Source organism: Lissotriton helveticus, chromosome 1_1 (assembly GCF_964261635.1).
Source record: "Lissotriton helveticus chromosome 1_1, aLisHel1.1, whole genome shotgun sequence".
NCBI lineage: Eukaryota > Metazoa > Chordata > Amphibia > Caudata > Salamandridae > Lissotriton > Lissotriton helveticus.
Window position 1 is genome coordinate 676,629,704 of NC_136057.1, and position 17,030 is coordinate 676,646,733.

At 45.3% G+C, this 17,030-nt stretch overlaps 2 protein-coding genes across 4 annotated transcripts in view; one reads left to right on the forward strand and one right to left on the reverse strand.

The window, feature by feature from the left end:
- The window catches only part of DMTF1 (cyclin D binding myb like transcription factor 1), a 517,741-nt gene extending 510,600 nt beyond the window's left edge, over nucleotides 1–7,141 (forward strand). For all 3 annotated transcript variants that reach the window (XM_078674193.1, XM_078674191.1, XM_078674190.1), the window contains one exon: nucleotides 6,663–7,141. In XM_078674193.1, coding sequence (XP_078530319.1) covers nucleotides 6,663–6,742 — 80 coding nt within the window. In that variant the 3' untranslated portion in view covers nucleotides 6,743–7,141. The remainder of the gene's footprint in view (nucleotides 1–6,662) is intronic.
- A 325-nt stretch (nucleotides 7,142–7,466) lies between these two features.
- Nucleotides 7,467–17,030, reverse strand: part of TMEM243 (transmembrane protein 243) — a 219,632-nt gene continuing 210,068 nt past the window's right edge. The window contains exon 5 of the mRNA XM_078674194.1: nucleotides 7,467–8,162. Coding sequence (XP_078530320.1) covers nucleotides 8,040–8,162 — 123 coding nt within the window. The 3' untranslated portion in view covers nucleotides 7,467–8,039. The remainder of the gene's footprint in view (nucleotides 8,163–17,030) is intronic.

Below are 17,030 nucleotides of genomic sequence, written 5' to 3' on the forward strand. Positions count from 1 at the left end.
TAGCCCAGACTTCCTTACTGCTAGCTTGTATACACAGCTTGTATTGGCCCCTACAGGAAGAAAGAAAATTACTTTCACTCTCTTTTTCCTTTCTTTGAATGGCATTTAATTTGTGGCTGTGCAGGTGTTTTTCAGTGTTCATATGTTTTCTCTGGTGAGGGCTATTTCTTTTTCTGTGGGGTTTTATCAGTTATTATAGGTTTAAACCTAAAACCGGACAGCCTAATTATAATCCCTCAACATAGCAGTTATATCTTGCATCAAAGCCGCAGGCATTTGAACCATGGGTTCCTGATGAAAGGATTCCTAAGGGCCTCTTAGAGATTCAAAGGGCTCATAATATTCCTCATTATCTTCGTCCTCCTGATATTTAATTCGGACCTGAGAAGGATCATGTGCTGGGCCAAAAGGCCCTTCATCATCTGACTCCTCCAGGTAGTGGCTAGGAGGTAAAGGTGAGATATGGGAAACATCCTGATAAAATTGTCTTGAAGATGACAATTTTGAAGTTAACACTGGCGTAATATGCAAAGATGTAGGTCTTTAACGTTTCAGCTTCGACTAAATATACAAGGACGGCGAGTCAGTATCAGTAGAAATTGCCATTATAGAAGAGACCGTCGACGTTGAAATCATTGAGGTCATCGACGGAAAAACCATCGTCGACGATGTCGACATCGCTACCATCGTCGACGGTGGGCTCGTCGACGAGAGTAGTATCGCCGTCGACGGGAGCTGTATCATCATCTATGGCAGCTGTTTCGTCTGCGGTGGCATCGTTGACGGCATAGATGTAATCAAGACGACGTAGGCGGCAACGAGATTGGCTCGACGGCGATGAAACAATCATTGATGGTGCCGTCGACTGAGTCTTCGTCGATGATGGGACTTTCTTCGTCGAGGAATCACTCACCTTCTGAGGAGATTTCATCGTCGACGGAGCACTTGTCGACTGAGGCTCAGAAAGGGATTTCTGCTGCTTTGAGGCAGTTTTCATAGAAATCTTCACTTTTTCTCCCCTTCTCAAGAGAATGAAGGCTTCTCTTTTTTAGAGGAAGAGTGACCAGTCTCTGAGTGAGATTTCTTCAGGGTCTTACTCTCTCTCAGGGGAATCTCCAGATCTATCCCTCTTCTTGGCCTGAGGGGTGGACGCCTGAGGACGTACGCTGCCTTAATCTCCAGAAGTCACCTCCGATGTAGCTTTCAGCTGTTCCAGCTAAACCAAAAGTCTTCCTTCTCTGTCCTTCAAGGTCCTGGCAGGGAAGGTTGTACAGATCCTGCAATCCTCTACTTTGTGAGCTGGGTAAAGGCAATATATACATTATTTATGTGGATCCTCAAAATGTCTTTTCTTCCCACATGAAGAGCAAGGCAAAAACAAGCTTTTCTTTGAAGAGTCAGACATATCTACTCACAAAGGTAGCTAAAGTAAGGAAAACTGAGCAGAGTTCAGGGAGACTCCCTGTCACACGAGGTGCGGTAGAAAATCTGATGGTTTGCCTCTCTTTGGAAGGTTCTAAGAGGGTGCTGCAGCCCGATTGGCTGTGTTCCAAGTTTGGTTCTTTTTGCAAAAGGACTAAGATAGGCTAATGTAGCTACTTTGCTGTCCTTAGTAGCCTATTGTATAATGTTATTAGGACTATAATGTATATGTTTTGTTATACCGTGAGACTCCCACCTCGTCGGCGGGGATGATTCTAAGCATGTGAATCTATGAAAGATACCCCAATACTGGATAGCATGAAACTCCTTTTTAATCTACATTGAACATTTTGCCCAGATTTATTAGTGTGGTCTTCCTTTGATGATGATACTGTAATTTGTAATTAACTGATGCTGGGGTGTGACCTGACACCAATGGAGTGAGCAGTGCTGATCTGAGCTCCTCTCGGCCGGGCCCAATCTGGCACCATCCTAACCCCTTGCACACAAGTCAAGGACTCAAAAACTGACCGGGCATTGCCGCAATAACGCTACCTTGCTAAACAATGCCTCCTTAACTGTGTGGCTCTGACGGCGCCCCCACGGATCAAGATGGCACTCAGCCAGGCAGCTGCAGCCCTGATGGGACAGCAGAGCTGCCGATGAGACCATAACTGGAAGAGAGCCCCAAGAACAACGACCCGTGAGAAAACTTGACGACCAGCGAGAGGTATTCGGCCCAGACCAGCTGACTGCAACAGTTAAGATGGCGGCGTCCACGAGGCCAGAGAACGGGCTGCGCGAACTAGAGACTGCAACTCACTGGGGGCGGGATGGCCCAGACTAGACGAGGGCCTGATGCCGCCTCATTGCTGGATGTACTGACCCAGCCGAGAAGACGGCCAACACCTGTGAACAGTTCTCAGTGCTCTGTAATCACGCACCCGGGAGCAACCCTGTGCGTCTGAGGGTAGCGCAATCCTGACGCCTCCCATGGGATAGAGCAGCGGAGCTTCAACCTGGCAGAGCTGAGCCCTGAGTCAGATTCATAAGAAGGATAGGAGGCGGAGCACCCACTTCTGAACCGCGAGAAGAGGGACACCCCCTCCCCCCATCAGAGAGTTCATAAGCAGAGGCCTCAGACATAGGGAAAGGCCTGCTGTGCTGCGGCCTTTCATGGGGCGACTGTGAACTGCACTGCATTACAAGAGCTGGTGCATATTCTGCAAACTCCCGCTAACAGCAACGCTCCGCAGGGCGTTGAGCTTAGAGCCACTGTTCACCCGCTTCCTTCTGGAGTCTTGCAAATACTGCGGCTCGGTTTGAAGCCCATCACCAGCCTGCACCCATTCTGTGGGCGCCCAGACCTGATAGAGAGCCTGTGGAATTGGAATTAGAGGAAGCGAAAAGCCCACCCCTATTGGTCGGTAAGCCGTGGCTCTACACACCCAGACTCCCTGGCCCACCTAAAACAGACACCGGTGGTGCCGAGATCACAGTCCCTCATGAGCCATAGCGAGTAGGACCCTGCAATCCGTTGAGAAGCAGAGGCAACGCGTACTAGAAGAGCCTGTGCTGTATGACAAGTACACACCCCGCTAGCGCTAGAACCCTAGAGAAAATGGGCAAAATCTCCCGGAGGAAAGAGCAAAACCAAAAGGAGTCGAGCACGACTCCAACTGTGGAGATAGCTGCACCATCAACAGCAAGACCTGCAGGCGACACCACACTGCAAGCCATAACTGCATCCCGAGAAGCTTTGGAAATTAAAATTGACACAATTGGCACTGACCTTAATTTGCTCAAGGGCGATCATAAGAAACTGGCAGAGAAAGTGACCAATAATGAGCGTTTACTAGCTGATCTCCCACCGATTAGGAGTACGATGCAAAACCGCTAACAAATCATGGAAACTAAAATGCGGACACTGGAGAACAGAGCGGACGATTCCAAAAGTTGCTCATGCCGCAACAACATCTGAGTAGTGGGCCTGCCGAAGAAAATTCAAGGCACTAATGCAGTACAATAAATGGAAAATGGCTACACACAGAAGTAGCCCCTTGAGGCCTGTCTGCATTCTTTGCTCTTTAAAGAGCACACTGAGTCCTGGACACACCTCTCCAGCCTGGTGCCCCTCTGCGACCGATAGTGGCGAGACTCTGTTACTACAAGGACCGCTATAGCATTCCGGCGAAGGCGAGCAAGAAAAAGAGATAAAGGTGAACAATGCTACTGTGTGCATATTCCCTGACTGTTTCAGGGAGATTCGGAGATGAGTGTCCCATCAAAAGGTCAAATAGAAACTGCTGCAGCTGGATCTCCAATACGCAGTGCTCTTCCCAGCGAAGCTAAGAGTAGTGACTCTAAATGGGGTGCAGTTTTTCCAATCCTGGCAGGTAGCAGGGGACTGGCTGGAGGCCCAAAATGGACCAAAGTCCAACATAGATGGCAACGGCCACACAAGAGCTCCAAAAGCAAACGACCACGGCAGAGCCTGGCTGCGCCTTCTCATGCGGAGGCTCAGCTAGGACGTCGGAGAGCGATGGAGGTCGTGGCCCAAATAAGTGGAAGACAAGCGAGTCCCGAGATCCTGGAACAGGTATCCCAGACTCTGAATCAGACCCTAAATCCAATGCATCTGAGAGCTCAAGCATAAAGATGCCCAAGGTCATGGCAGGCATCATATGACACACTGGTAAAGAGCTGGGGGGAGGCTGTGTCTTTACATGCCGATATTCTGCTCTTCTACAGAACTAGCGATATGTCCTGAACTACCATCTTACGTAGTGCCTCATGTCCATACTTAAACAAGCTAGATGAGGGCCTGGTCACTCAAGGGTGTCTCGAGGCACCCCCGCCATGATACTGAGCACTGTGGAAGCACTTCCACAAACATTACTGGACACTAATGCGTTTGGTTGGGTCCTACTTCGCCGATTGTCCTGGAGTTGCGGCTGTTTGCTGTTTTTGATGTTGGGCGAATCCCACATGTAGGATATACAAACTTATTCAGAGCACATTGAGAAGGGTGTACAAGACCATACACTGAGCGATGCGAGAAGCCTCTTGCTGCACTATAAATTTCTGTGGCTGGTCGCTTAGCTTATAAGTACCTGATGTAGAATGTTAGGAGTATGCAGTCAGTGGTGAAGTGATGTAAGGTATTCTTATCTACACAGGAGGTGGGTACACATTGTGCTACTGCAGGAAACACACCTCAACGACAAGGCGGGCCAAACGCTCAGGCGACAATGGAATTTGAATTTGAATTTAAAATTATTTATTCAGCGCTCGCATACCACGCGGTTTCATGGCGCTAGTGTTGATCAGTGGCCAAACGGCAGATAAGAATTAGGTCGGATATGCTTGTGTGAACAAGAAAGTTTTAAGCTCTTTTCGAAACAGGGGATAGGACAGTGAAGTGCGAAGTGTGACAGGGAGGGAATTCCAGAAGGTTGGGGCCAGGACTGCGAACCTCGCTCCGCCAGCCCTTTGTTTTTTAAAGCGCGGGATGGTAAGAAGGGCCAAGTGGGCTGAGCGAAGTTCTCTGCCTGGACAATATGGCTTGATAAGGGAACAGATGAACTGAGGAGCAGTGCCCGATCTAGCCTGGTATACAAGACAACCAAGTTTGAATAGGGCACGTTCTCTAACCGGGAGCCAGTGCAACGATTTAAGTAAAGGTGTGACTCGGTGATATCGGGGTAAGCCATGGATCAGGCGGGCCGCCTGATTCTGCACCAGTTGTAAACGGCGAATCAGGTATGCAGGAGCTCCGTTATAGACTATGTTTCCATAGTCTATACGGGATAGAACCATGGCTAACATGATGATTTTTAAAGCTGGGGGGGTGAAAAAACGAGAAACCTTCCTAATTACCCTAAGAGAAAAAAAACAAGAAGAGACCACCGAATTGACTTGTGGGTGAACAGTGAGTTGGGAATTAAGATAAATCCCCAGGGTTTTTACTTTAGTCACCGGGAGTGGAGGGGTACCAAGGGAAGAGGGCCAGAAAGAAGGGGTCCATGGACTGCAGCCTCCTCCGGTCAAGATCAATTCAGTCTTGTCCGGATTGAGTTTGAGGTGGCTGCAGAGGTCAGACATATTTTACTACATACTCTGCATATGCCAGAGGAGTCCTTTTATGGATTCGAGCAGGAGTCTCATTCCAACACACAGACACCATAGTAGACACTGAAAGGCAGATATGTAGTAGTGCAGGTCGATTGGAGGGCAAAGAGTTAACAATGGTATATATATATATATATATATATATATATATATATATATATATATATATATATATACACACGCTCCAAATATAGATCAGGGTGCATTCTTTGCAAACTTATCGCGACGACTGGCTCCATTACTAATGACAGCGATTATCAGACACACAATGACTTTCACTGTGTGTCTGATAATCTTGGATCGATCTCACCCTCCCTTAAGGAATTCCCACAGTCCGCACAGCCAAAATGTTTACACATTGGCAACAACAATGGGGCCTAGTAGTCTTCAGGAGACGCCAGAACCCACAGGGACGAGACTATTCCTTTTTCTCTGGTCTCCATGAAGTCCATGTCTGCCTAGATATTTTCTTTTCCACTCCTGACATACATAGTCTGATTGTCGCTATTGAATACCTGTCCTGCACTATCTCAGATCATAATATGGTACTGTTACAGTTGGGATGGGCGCATCATAGGCCTTCAATACTTACATGCAGGCTATATTTCCTCTGAGCTAACACCTCGCCTTGCAAAGATTTATTTGATGGCAGAAGATGCTGCCGTATAAAATTTTCAGTTTTACATTTTGCCTCTCTATTTACAATTTATAAATCCATTAATATTATTTATTTTTCTAATAAGTTGCGGATCTCAAGGGGTCTCCGGAACACAGTTTAAGAATGCTGTTGTAGAATGTGTTGAGTTGAACATGAGCCCAGGGAAGTAGTTGGATATTACTGAATTGTAAGCATCTACTTTGATTGGCCTGCCTCTCTACTGCTGCGCATGGTGTTTTGCATGATTGATAAATTAATGTGTTGTTTAAATGCCTTATCTATTGCATAATGTAACAACGAATTGTTTGTTTAGCTTATATGTTTTGGTCCTATGAAAGACAAAAACCAGAAAATAAAGTTTAAAAAAAGAACTGTTTGGTTATGTTTTAAAAAAAGAAGATTCCGTTATTTTGTGCTCTGTGATTTTTTAACAAAATGTCTTTAAATCTAGATCCAATATTGGAGCACGGTGACGAGAGAGCCCACATCGTTGGATCGTCTGGCGGCTCAGGATCACTAAAAAGATGCTGAAGATTTTGTAACTTGGGACTAAAGTAACAGTCTAGCATCTGTATAAGTAGCAATTCACTGTGTGAAGTTGTAGTTGGAGCCAAAAAGAGTTTCTTCTTATGAAGTAAATTTCACAGGAGTGATTTCTTCCTTCTCAACGCTGGGTATTTCTTCTGGCTATACTCACTTGAATCTATATACCTCAGCTGAAGCCTTGTAAAGTAACTCAGTGCTCCAAACCCAAGTTTGTAAAAATGTGTTATTCTGAAGGTTATAACCTCTTAGAAATTTGACACTATTTCTATAAAGAGGTGGTCAACTTTTGTTTTCGCCAAAAGGTACTATTTTGCATGCCGCTTTCGGTTCTAAATTATACATCTTGAGAATGGGCAGCAATAAACAAATATATGCTAGTTTTCACTCCTCGTTACAGTCATCAGTGTTAAATAGAACGGACTGACTCTCTGGTAACAAACGTACTTGCACTAAATGCATTTAGGTCCGTGTACAGAAAAGCCATTTTGTGCTTTCATGTTTTTACTGTGGGATACCTGGAAGGCAAAAAGTAATCAATAAAAACAGTTTCAAATATTTTGATTCCTAGATAAGTAATTACTATACACATCCTGCTTTCTGACCACAGTTCTATGGGTAAATTAAGAGCAGTACCTTTGTAGTTTCATGCCACAAAGACTGCAACCTGGCTTACAAGAGTGGGACATAATTGTAAATAAAAACGCAAAAACGTGTTTAAATTATTTTATTTATTTCTGTAATTTAACTTTTATATTCAAAGCTCGTCTTTCACAGTTCAATAAAACAGTTTTGTTAATGTGAAATTAATTTGTCACTTTAAACTGTTGTATAGTGAACGGGAACAACTGTAAAATCAGTTTAAACAAAATAAAGAATATTTGTGTTAATGCACTCTAAGATGCCATACATTCAGATCGTATTATACAGCTTTGCAATGCCTATAATCATGTACTAAAAATTGCAGTTTTTGTTTTTCCATTATAGAAAAAAACGTTCTGTGCTTTTTTTTTTTTTATTAAACATTGGCAACTCTGAAATAGCGTTTTAGTGCAGTATTGGCTCTAGGGAAAACAATACTGTGCAGTGTACTTTGTCAAATGGCAGTAACTTCAAAAGCAGAGGGGCTCGTTGTTTGTCCACGAAAACGTTTTCACTCTACCTGGAAAAACCAATGTATGTCTTCTGCCTCGTTTTTGTGACCATTTCCGTAGCCTTTGTGGTCATTTCAGTCTAGAATATAAAAATGCTCTTGATACAGCTTCATATCTCGAGATTCGTGGCGTTATTTTCCCACATCGTGGAAGTACAAATTGGCACATATGCATAATAAGACGATGCAGAATGAAATATAGTAAATCAGATTTCTAAACTTAGGTTCCAGGTCTCCTTGTCGATACCAGAATATCTGCATGTGGGAGAAAAAAACGGCTAGAATTAGAGACTACAAACTGCACGTAAAAAAAAAGATCGATCAGTTTTTCAATCATTCACTTCCTTCCCAATAATCGGGTTAGTTACTTTTTCTTAAATTATGTTTTTTCCCCCAATTAGTATGTTCCTTCAGCAAGGCTAAAACCTAGAATGGAAATACAATAACCGTCTCTCAAATGAAGAACTACATGAGCATACCTTGTCTGTAACTAAATGTACACACATACATTTAATTTTAGAGTGCTTTAAAAATATTCTAATCCTGGAATTAAGCCAGTAATAGTGGAGGCGTACAGATAAATTACTTACCTGAAAGTTATTTAGTACTTACTCTGGTACGGTCACACTGTATTAGTCTCGGGTGTGGATGAATCAGTAAACAACTTTTATTACAGAATTTCATTAGGAACCAACTAACACCACAGCCCGATGCTGCTCCAAAATACCACTAACAAAGCTAGTGTGGTGAATGAAAGACTGACAGAAAGCAGAGACTTGAAGTTTTAGGCAAATCATGTATTCACATTCATAATGCCGCTTTGAGATGGGCCTGCTTAGCTTCACACAAGCAACAATGCATATAGATCACATAAGCACAAATTAACTGGCTCTCCAGAGAAATTACCAAGATGCTTGCCTTCAGTTACACTTTCTCTGCAGATTCCTCACTTTAGAATATTTCCCAGATGCCAGATTGGATCTGCAGATTTTTTCACAACAGTGTTCCCACGTGCCATTGTTTGGCATCGTGCAGCTCTGCTTTGGCCCCCACACCACTGCCCTTGGAGTGAGCAGAACTGCATACAAGCATCACTTCTGTGCACCGGTGACCGCTCTTTACCCTTTCCGTACCTTCAGACAGGCAGCATGGACAACTGTTGTTGACCGTTTGCCGCATGCTAACTATGGACGTTTTTAGAAGTTGGGAAGAAGCCACCCCATAGAATGAGGATGTTGGAGGGCAGTAAGAAATGTGCAGTTAGACAAGAGTATCCACCCGAAAGAGCATTTACCAAGGTAAGTAACTTGTTCTTCTGATAAGACACTTCTAACTGCAGATTCCTCACCTTGGAATAGATACCAAAACAGTATTTCCCCCAAGGTGGAGGGTCGGTGGAGTGAGCTCAGACCAAAATGTCTTTCAGGACTAAGTGGGCGAAATGTCTTTCCTGCTGAATCTGGCTGTCAAGGCAGCAGTAGTAGTTTGAACGTATGCACTGATGAACATGTCACAGGCTGACAGAGGTCAAAGATAGGCACTCCACATGCCAGCGTAGTGGCAGCAGCTTTAGCCCTAGTGGAATGCACTTTCCACAGGCTGCTTCTTGGCCATTGTGTAGCAGATCTTAATGCAGAGGACTAGTCAACTCTACAAGGTCCTTTTCTGCGCCTCCTTCCCTTTCTTTGCTCTGAGAACCCCACAAAAATCTGATTGGCCAAGTGATGGTCCTTGGTACAATGTAAAAACGTAACACTTTTTGGGGGGTCCAACTGATGGAGTCTCTCCTCTTTTGAGGGGGAGCAAAGAACTCTGGTAGAGTGTAGGGGTACCCCAATTTGGAAGGGAGTCACGACTTTATGTAAGAAGCCCACCGAGTCCTCACATAGTTGTAGGGTGGTTGTACTGAAAGTGCCTCTTGTTCACTCCTAGGATAAGCTGACATAATCATAATGAGAAGATTGTCTTTAAGGTCAGGAGATACAGTGAGCAGCTATGCATCGGCTTAAAGGAAGTATATTTGAGAAATTTCAAGACCACGTTATGATGCCACTGAAGCATCACAAACAGCATGGGAGGAAACCTATGTCAACCCTTTAATGCACCTGATCATCACAACAAGTGATTTTTAACAAGGACAGTTGGTCCGGCAAACTAAAAAATTGCTGACAAATAACCTTGTACAGTACATATTGCAAGGCCTTGTTGGGCTAAAAATAGCAAATAAAAGGACATTTGACAGCTCGCTGGACCGGGTAATAAATGTGTCCAAGTGCCTGACATAAATGGATTTGTGGAGTGGCGTCAGGCAGCAAATCAAATGCAGTCAATTGCCTCTGCTCAGTATCCATGCATGTAGGTACAGACTGTAGATTCGGGGGTGAGTGCCCTGCCCCAGTGCTGAGACTCCATCCAATCATCCGGGTCCAAAGCAAAGATCATCTGGGCCAATGTGAGCAGCCTGAATCTACCCTGTAGAACAGCACTAGGATGGAGGTTCCAGATAGGCCTGAGGTTCCCCATCCTTTATCAGAATGAGGAAATAGTGGAAGTAGCAACCCCGCCTTTCTCAGGGTCCATTACCTTCTCTAAAGTACAGGCTCACCTCCTGTAGGTGGATGAGCAAGTGCACCTCTGAAATCCTTTATGGTGTGAGAGGGGTATTGGGTAGGAAGAAAAGAAAAGGTAAAAGCTATCTGTCCGGTGTGATGGATCACCAACCCAAGAGGAAATGTTGGATCCTCCACTCCTCACACTGGGTGGGTATAAACTACTGAGGGCAAACTAAAAACAGTTTGTTGGCTGGTGTAGCAAGGGGAGGAGGAGGAGTTGGTGACTCTGCTGGCCTGCATTCTTTCTGCCAGTTTTGCAACTGCGGCCTGGAAGGACTGGTTGTCTGCTGCATTATTGTTGTAAAGGCTGGCTCAATAAATGTCATCTCACTAAATCTGCCTTCAAATTTCCAATAGTCATGAATAAATTGTTTTGTAGGAGCCATGAAGTGGTTTATCTAATGCAGGGCTTGAAAAGAAAATGAGGGACTTTTCAGTCAGGAAACACAAAGTATGCTTATTGAACTTGTTTTTTTAAAAAAGCTCTGTCGTTAAAAAAAAAAATGGTCTCTAAGAAAAGCTTGAAGCTCAAAGACACATCTGGTTAATGTAATAACCTAAAAGCTCTATTACAAGATGTTTGTCTATCTAGCATTATGCATCAGTTGACTCAAAAGCCTCGAAAGAAACCATTAGAAAGGACATCTAGCCACAGATTCCTTACCTTTGAATTTCCCCAGGTGTCAGACTGAATCCAGAAGAATTTTTGTGAGTAGTAACCCTGAACGCTGGTAGGTGGCTTTGATCGTGTCCGCGCCTGATGCAACATCTGCATCACTTATAAAGGCACCACCTTGGTGCTGTTGTCAGTTACTTTTCACGACAAGCACAGAGCCATGAAGTGCACAGACACTGGTGTGTCTAAACTAGGGCTTGAAAGGGCTCATCCCTGTCCCTAGAAATCCGTAACCAGAGCAGGGAGAATTGGTGGATCTGGAAAGAATCTGCAGATAGATATTGTCTCAACTAGATAAGGCGTTACCGAAGGTAAGTAACTTGTTCATCTGATACAGACTTCTAGCCGCAGATTCCTTACCTTTGAATAGATACCCAAGCAATACCATCACAGGTGGTAGGTCTGTTGTAAGATATAAAATAGGAAGTCCTGCAGGACCGAACAGGTGAAACACCCATCCTTGACTGTCAAGACAGTAGAGCTTGGCAAACATGTGCAGGGAAGTCCACGTTGCTGATTGGCAGATGTCCAGGACTGGGACTCCACGTGCTGACGCAGTGGTTGCAGCTGCAGCTCTGGTGGAATGAGCCCATAAGCCTTCAAGAGGCTGCTTCTTTGTCAGCGCGTCGCAGATCTTTAACGCAGAAAAAGACCCATTGAGAGATGGTCAATTGCTGCCCTACCAGACTTTTCTTCACCCGAACATAGCCCACAAAGAGTTGGTTGTCCACCCCTAACTCTTGTATGCAGTCAAGATAGAACAACAATGCTCTTTTTGGGTCCAGACGGTGGAGTTGCTCCTCTTCCTTAGAGGAATGTGGAGGAGCGTAGAAGGTGGGCAAGGTTACAGATTAGCCCACATGAAATGTTGTTACCACTTTAATCAGGAAAAAGGTCCTAGTGTGAAACACCAGTTTGTCTGGATAAAATAAAAAGAATGGAGGCTTGGAAGCCTGCAGCTCACCGACCATCCAGGCAGATGTAATTGCCACAATGAAGGCTGTTTTAGTCATGTACAGCCGTAGGGGACAATTGTGAAGAGGCTCGAAAGGAGCTTGCATCAAGAATGTGATGCCCATGTTAAGGTCCCACTGAGGCATAATAAAAGGAGAAGGGGGAAAACATGTACAAGGACCTTGAAAAATCTATTTACAGCCCGATGCCCTGCTGCTGAGGCGTGTCACTCCTCTCATCACATAAAGCTGCTTCCGGGTCGTGCACAAGATGAAGGAGGCAGCGGCTCAAGGAAGTCAATAGCGGAAAGCGATGCGACAGAGGACTCCGGTGAAAAACCTGTAAGGAGATTGCAGCTATTCTGGTGGTTGTTCTCTGGCCCCCGTGAGGACATGGGCAGTAGCTATGGGGTACTGCATTATTAACTGGCCCTGCGATAAGAGGTAAAAAGGGGTGGAGCATGCAGCTGGTGTTGAAACTAGAGAAGGCCCTTAAGTGAATGGAAGGGCATCTTCCAATCTAGATACTGTAGTGGGTGTCCCCGTGCACTTTTGGGGAGGTTCTGTGGCTGAAAATGAAATACTAGCAAATGTATATTAGGAGGGGCAAAATCAACAACTTTGAAAAAACTACTTCTAAAACGTTTCGAGAAAGTAGCCTGTAAAAGTACTCTGCTAAGACTCTGCTAAGATGGTGTCCACATGGCAGACCTAAAGTGTCCCATAGTGTAGAAGTTAGAGAGACACTGATTCTGGCGTTTTGGACTGTGAAGTATATGGCAGATGGTCCTGAGGGGATCAGTAGTAGAAGCAGGAGTTCCAGCTGCAGCCCCCCCACCGAGGGTCTGCACAAATGGCTGTAAGAAAAGTAGCTGAGGAGAGTAACAAGGCGGGAGGGGTGGATAATCCCCCTAAAAAGTCTACCCCGTATTTTCCAAAAATCATAAGGCAAACCAAATGGGCACCAATTTGCTTCCTGTAGACCGGATGTCACCCGGAGTGTTCTCTCAGGTCTCCACAATACAAGTCTCTTTGGAAATTGTACCTGGTAATAACCTGGATCAGAGAGGGTAGTCTGTTCAAGAGAAAGTTTTGCCTCCATCTATACATAGACCTGAGATACCAGGCTGCTCAGGGTTATCGTCCCCCTCAGTATCCTGCAGTCTCCTGATGAAACCCAGGGCTAAAGAGCTGGAGTTGCCCAATCAGCAGGGGGCTATGAGTACGACTGTCTGTTCCGGGGAAAGCACCACTACGAGCCAGCCGCCACTGGTCTCGAGGCACCAAATGCAACAGATTTTCGAGCCTATTTTGGGAGGAATATACAACTGTAAAACTTCCCAAGCCCAATAACTCTCTTTACATCATCAGAGATTAGACACAATTAAGAATATGGTACAGCAAATACCAGAGTGATTTAAAGAATTGGAGCAACGTGTATCTGGCATGGATGATCACTCCCAGTCTTGTGACTCCGATATTTCCTCTCTGCACGAAAAAGTTGCAGGCCTTGCTGTTAAAGATGGAGAATTACGCTAGACGATCAAATTTGGCTTTACAGGGATACCAGAGGATAGTGAATGCCTCAATGTTCAGCCTAATCCCTTAGCTTACATAGAGATGCTGATCAGAGAACATATACTTGAGAAAGCACCAGAGGACCATGATATGAGGGCTCATAGGGTCCCTTCCCAGAAACTTCCAGAGGCCACGTATCCTAGGACAATGATTGTGAATTTCTCTGAGTACTGCGTTAGGGAGGCTATTTAAACTAAGGCAATTCGAAAGAGGGATATTGTCCTACCCGACGGAGCCAAGGTGAGAGTCTTCTCCGATAAGTCTGCGTTAGCAGAACGTCGACTTAGGGACTTTTTGTGCATGATGGGTCAATTCACGAGTGCAGGAGCACAGGTCTCTATCGTTCAGCAGTCCAAAATGAAAGTTTTATGGAGAGGACAGTTCCATCTTTGCTCCATTCTTGAAAAACCTCTAGAGCTACTATAAAAGATATCCCCAGCAAGTGGAAAATAGTGAAAGGAGTGGTAACTGAACAGAATGCGTACTCTAGGACTGTATATAGCTATCGGAATCTGAAATATTTCAAGTTCGGTTCTTGTATGATCATATGCAAATGGTATAGGCTTAGTTACTTGCACTTGGTATTTTGTATACTTTATGCACTGTGTTCATTTTCACTACTGCACTTTGTTCTCCTCTTTGGGGATATTTAACGTTACCTATTTGGATGTATTGGGTAAAGCTGCTGCTATTCTCTGTTATAGATAATTGGTATCAGAAAGTTAGAGTGCACGTTGCACTTTATGCACTGTGCTCACTTTCAATATTACACTTTATTTTCCTCCTCCAGCAGGGTAATAATATGTTCGAGGCATATGGGCTGCAGATCTCACACTGAGCATTAGATCGCCACCTGGTGTTGGGCTCTCGGATGATTGCATGTTGTTGTCGTCTTAGAAGAAGTCTTTGTAGTCACGAGATAGGTGACTCCTCCCTTGGACGATAGTGCGCATGGGCATCGACTCCATCCTTAGATTGTTTTTTTCCGCCACTGGGTTTGAATGCAACTTTTCTACTCCGGTTCGAAACCTACTTTCGAAGTAGTTCGATGAGTCAAAAAAGTTACTTAAACGCTTCTAAACAACTTTCGACATCAAGAACCACCGACTCGATTTCATCAGCTCGATTCCGGTCGTCGACGCGGGCCGTTGGGCCTATCCACTCCGTGAGGCCTACAGCTCATGGAAAGGACGCCGTTCAAGAAATGCCCTCAGTGTGGAGCAAAATTTCCACACAGTGACCATCACAAGGTCTGTAACCTGTGCTTATAACCTGAACACGACGAGTCCAGCTTGCGCTTCCTTTCGATCCAAGAAAACCATTCGAGATCGAAGGGTTTGTACACACATCATGTAGAGATCAGCTCCGGAACCAGAGGACATCTTCGACAAGGGTCCAGATGTTCCCGAAGAAGATTCCGAAGATCTCCAAATCGTATCTGGGCCAGATGACTCCGATGGACTCCATGCCTTCGGGTCAATGCATGAGTACTACTGCCCCTGCACCAACCCCAACACCAACATCGAAGGCAAAGGTCAAAACTCCGCCTCCAGGGCCCAGTCGAGAACCGAAAGACTACTTCAGACGCCCCGCTCCGAAGAAAATACAAAAGCCTTCCAGTAGCTCGGGACCGGGCAAACCGCATGTGCCGATACCACCAGCTCCCTCAGCACCGAAACCGAAAGAAGTCTCGGTTCCGAAAACAGTTCCGAAACAGTCGACTTCGAGAGACAGACCGGCTCCGAACACTGTAAAGCCAGTTTTTGATGCATCCAAGCCCACAAAACCAGCTGCGGCTTCAAAACCAAGGTCTACAGAGGCAAAACCCAAGCCAAAGGACTCTGTTACAACTCCTAAGGCTAAGGACAAAGAAAAGAGACAACCAAGCTCGGAACCGAAAAAAATCGGCACCGAAAGCAGTTCCTGAAGAAGAGCTTTTTCACCCTTATCCTAAACAGAAAAAGCTAAATATTGACCCAATAACAGGACATGTCTCTGCTGACAGGAAGAGAAAGTTAGATACAGCACCTCCAGTGCCTGTAAAAATGGACTGTGCATCATCACCTATACGTCCTTCTCCTATACCTCCCTCTATTCCACCTCCTTCATTTCCTCAAAATTCCCCTACTCATTTTTCACCACAACATACACCTCCTCATATCACTGATGATGATGACATTATGGGGGGAGGAAATGACCCTTTTACATACCCAACAGATCCACCTGACTGGGAGTATCCAATCCCACCAGATGTTGCAACAGACGTACCGGACATCTCTGATCCATACACATATCCATCCAAACCGTCACCTCCAGAAGATAATATTGGGTTTGGACACTTAATCAATAGAGCTGCCATCCATCATGGGGTAACAACACACTCAGATGAAGCAGAGGAAGATTTCCTACTAGACACTTTTGAGCAATCCCAAAAGTCAGTTCAGATATTACCGATGATCAAAGGGGTTATTAAGCATGCACCAGAAGTGTTTAAAGATCCTGTATGTGCAAGGATCATAAACCCCAGGATAGAAAAGAAATATAGGCCTGCTCCTGGAGCTCCTGCCTACGTTAAGGGACAACTGCCTTTAGATTCCCTTGTCGTTTTAAACGCACGGAAAAGAGCAAACTTCCAAACATCAGGTGAAGCGCCACCTCCTGATAAAGAGTCAAAGATGATAGACGCTTCAGGTAAAACAATAGCTGCCCAAGCAAGTAACAAATGGCACATAGCTAATACAAAAGCCCTTCTCGCAAGATACGACAGGGTTCGTTATGATCAGCTAGAAACAATCTTACAGAATCTACCCGACCAATATAAGGCACAGGCTAATGACCTTATCCAAGAAGGAAAGTTAATTTCTAAGGCTTCTATCAAGTGCACACTTGACGCAGCAGACACTGCTTCTAGAGCAATAAACACTGGTGTCCTCCTTAGATGCCATGCATGGCTACTAACCCTGGGCGCAGTGGGGCTACGCGAAGTGGACCAGAAACTACGTCCACCTACGCACTTCGCGTAGCTCCACTATGCGCCACCCGCCTCCCTCCCGCCCTCGCTAAATACTACCCGCCTCCCTCCCGCCCTCCCTTAATACTTAAATAATGTTTTTAAACAGAATAAACACCACTTACCTTGTCGGCTGCGTCTCCGGGGCTCCCTCTGGTAACCGCGCCGCCATCTTGGATACTAATGCGCATGCGCAGCCGCCCGCGCATGCGCATTTCTCGTGAGAAATGCGCGGGCGGCCACGCATGCGCATTAGTATCCAAGATGGCGGCGCGGTTACCAGAGGGAGCCCCG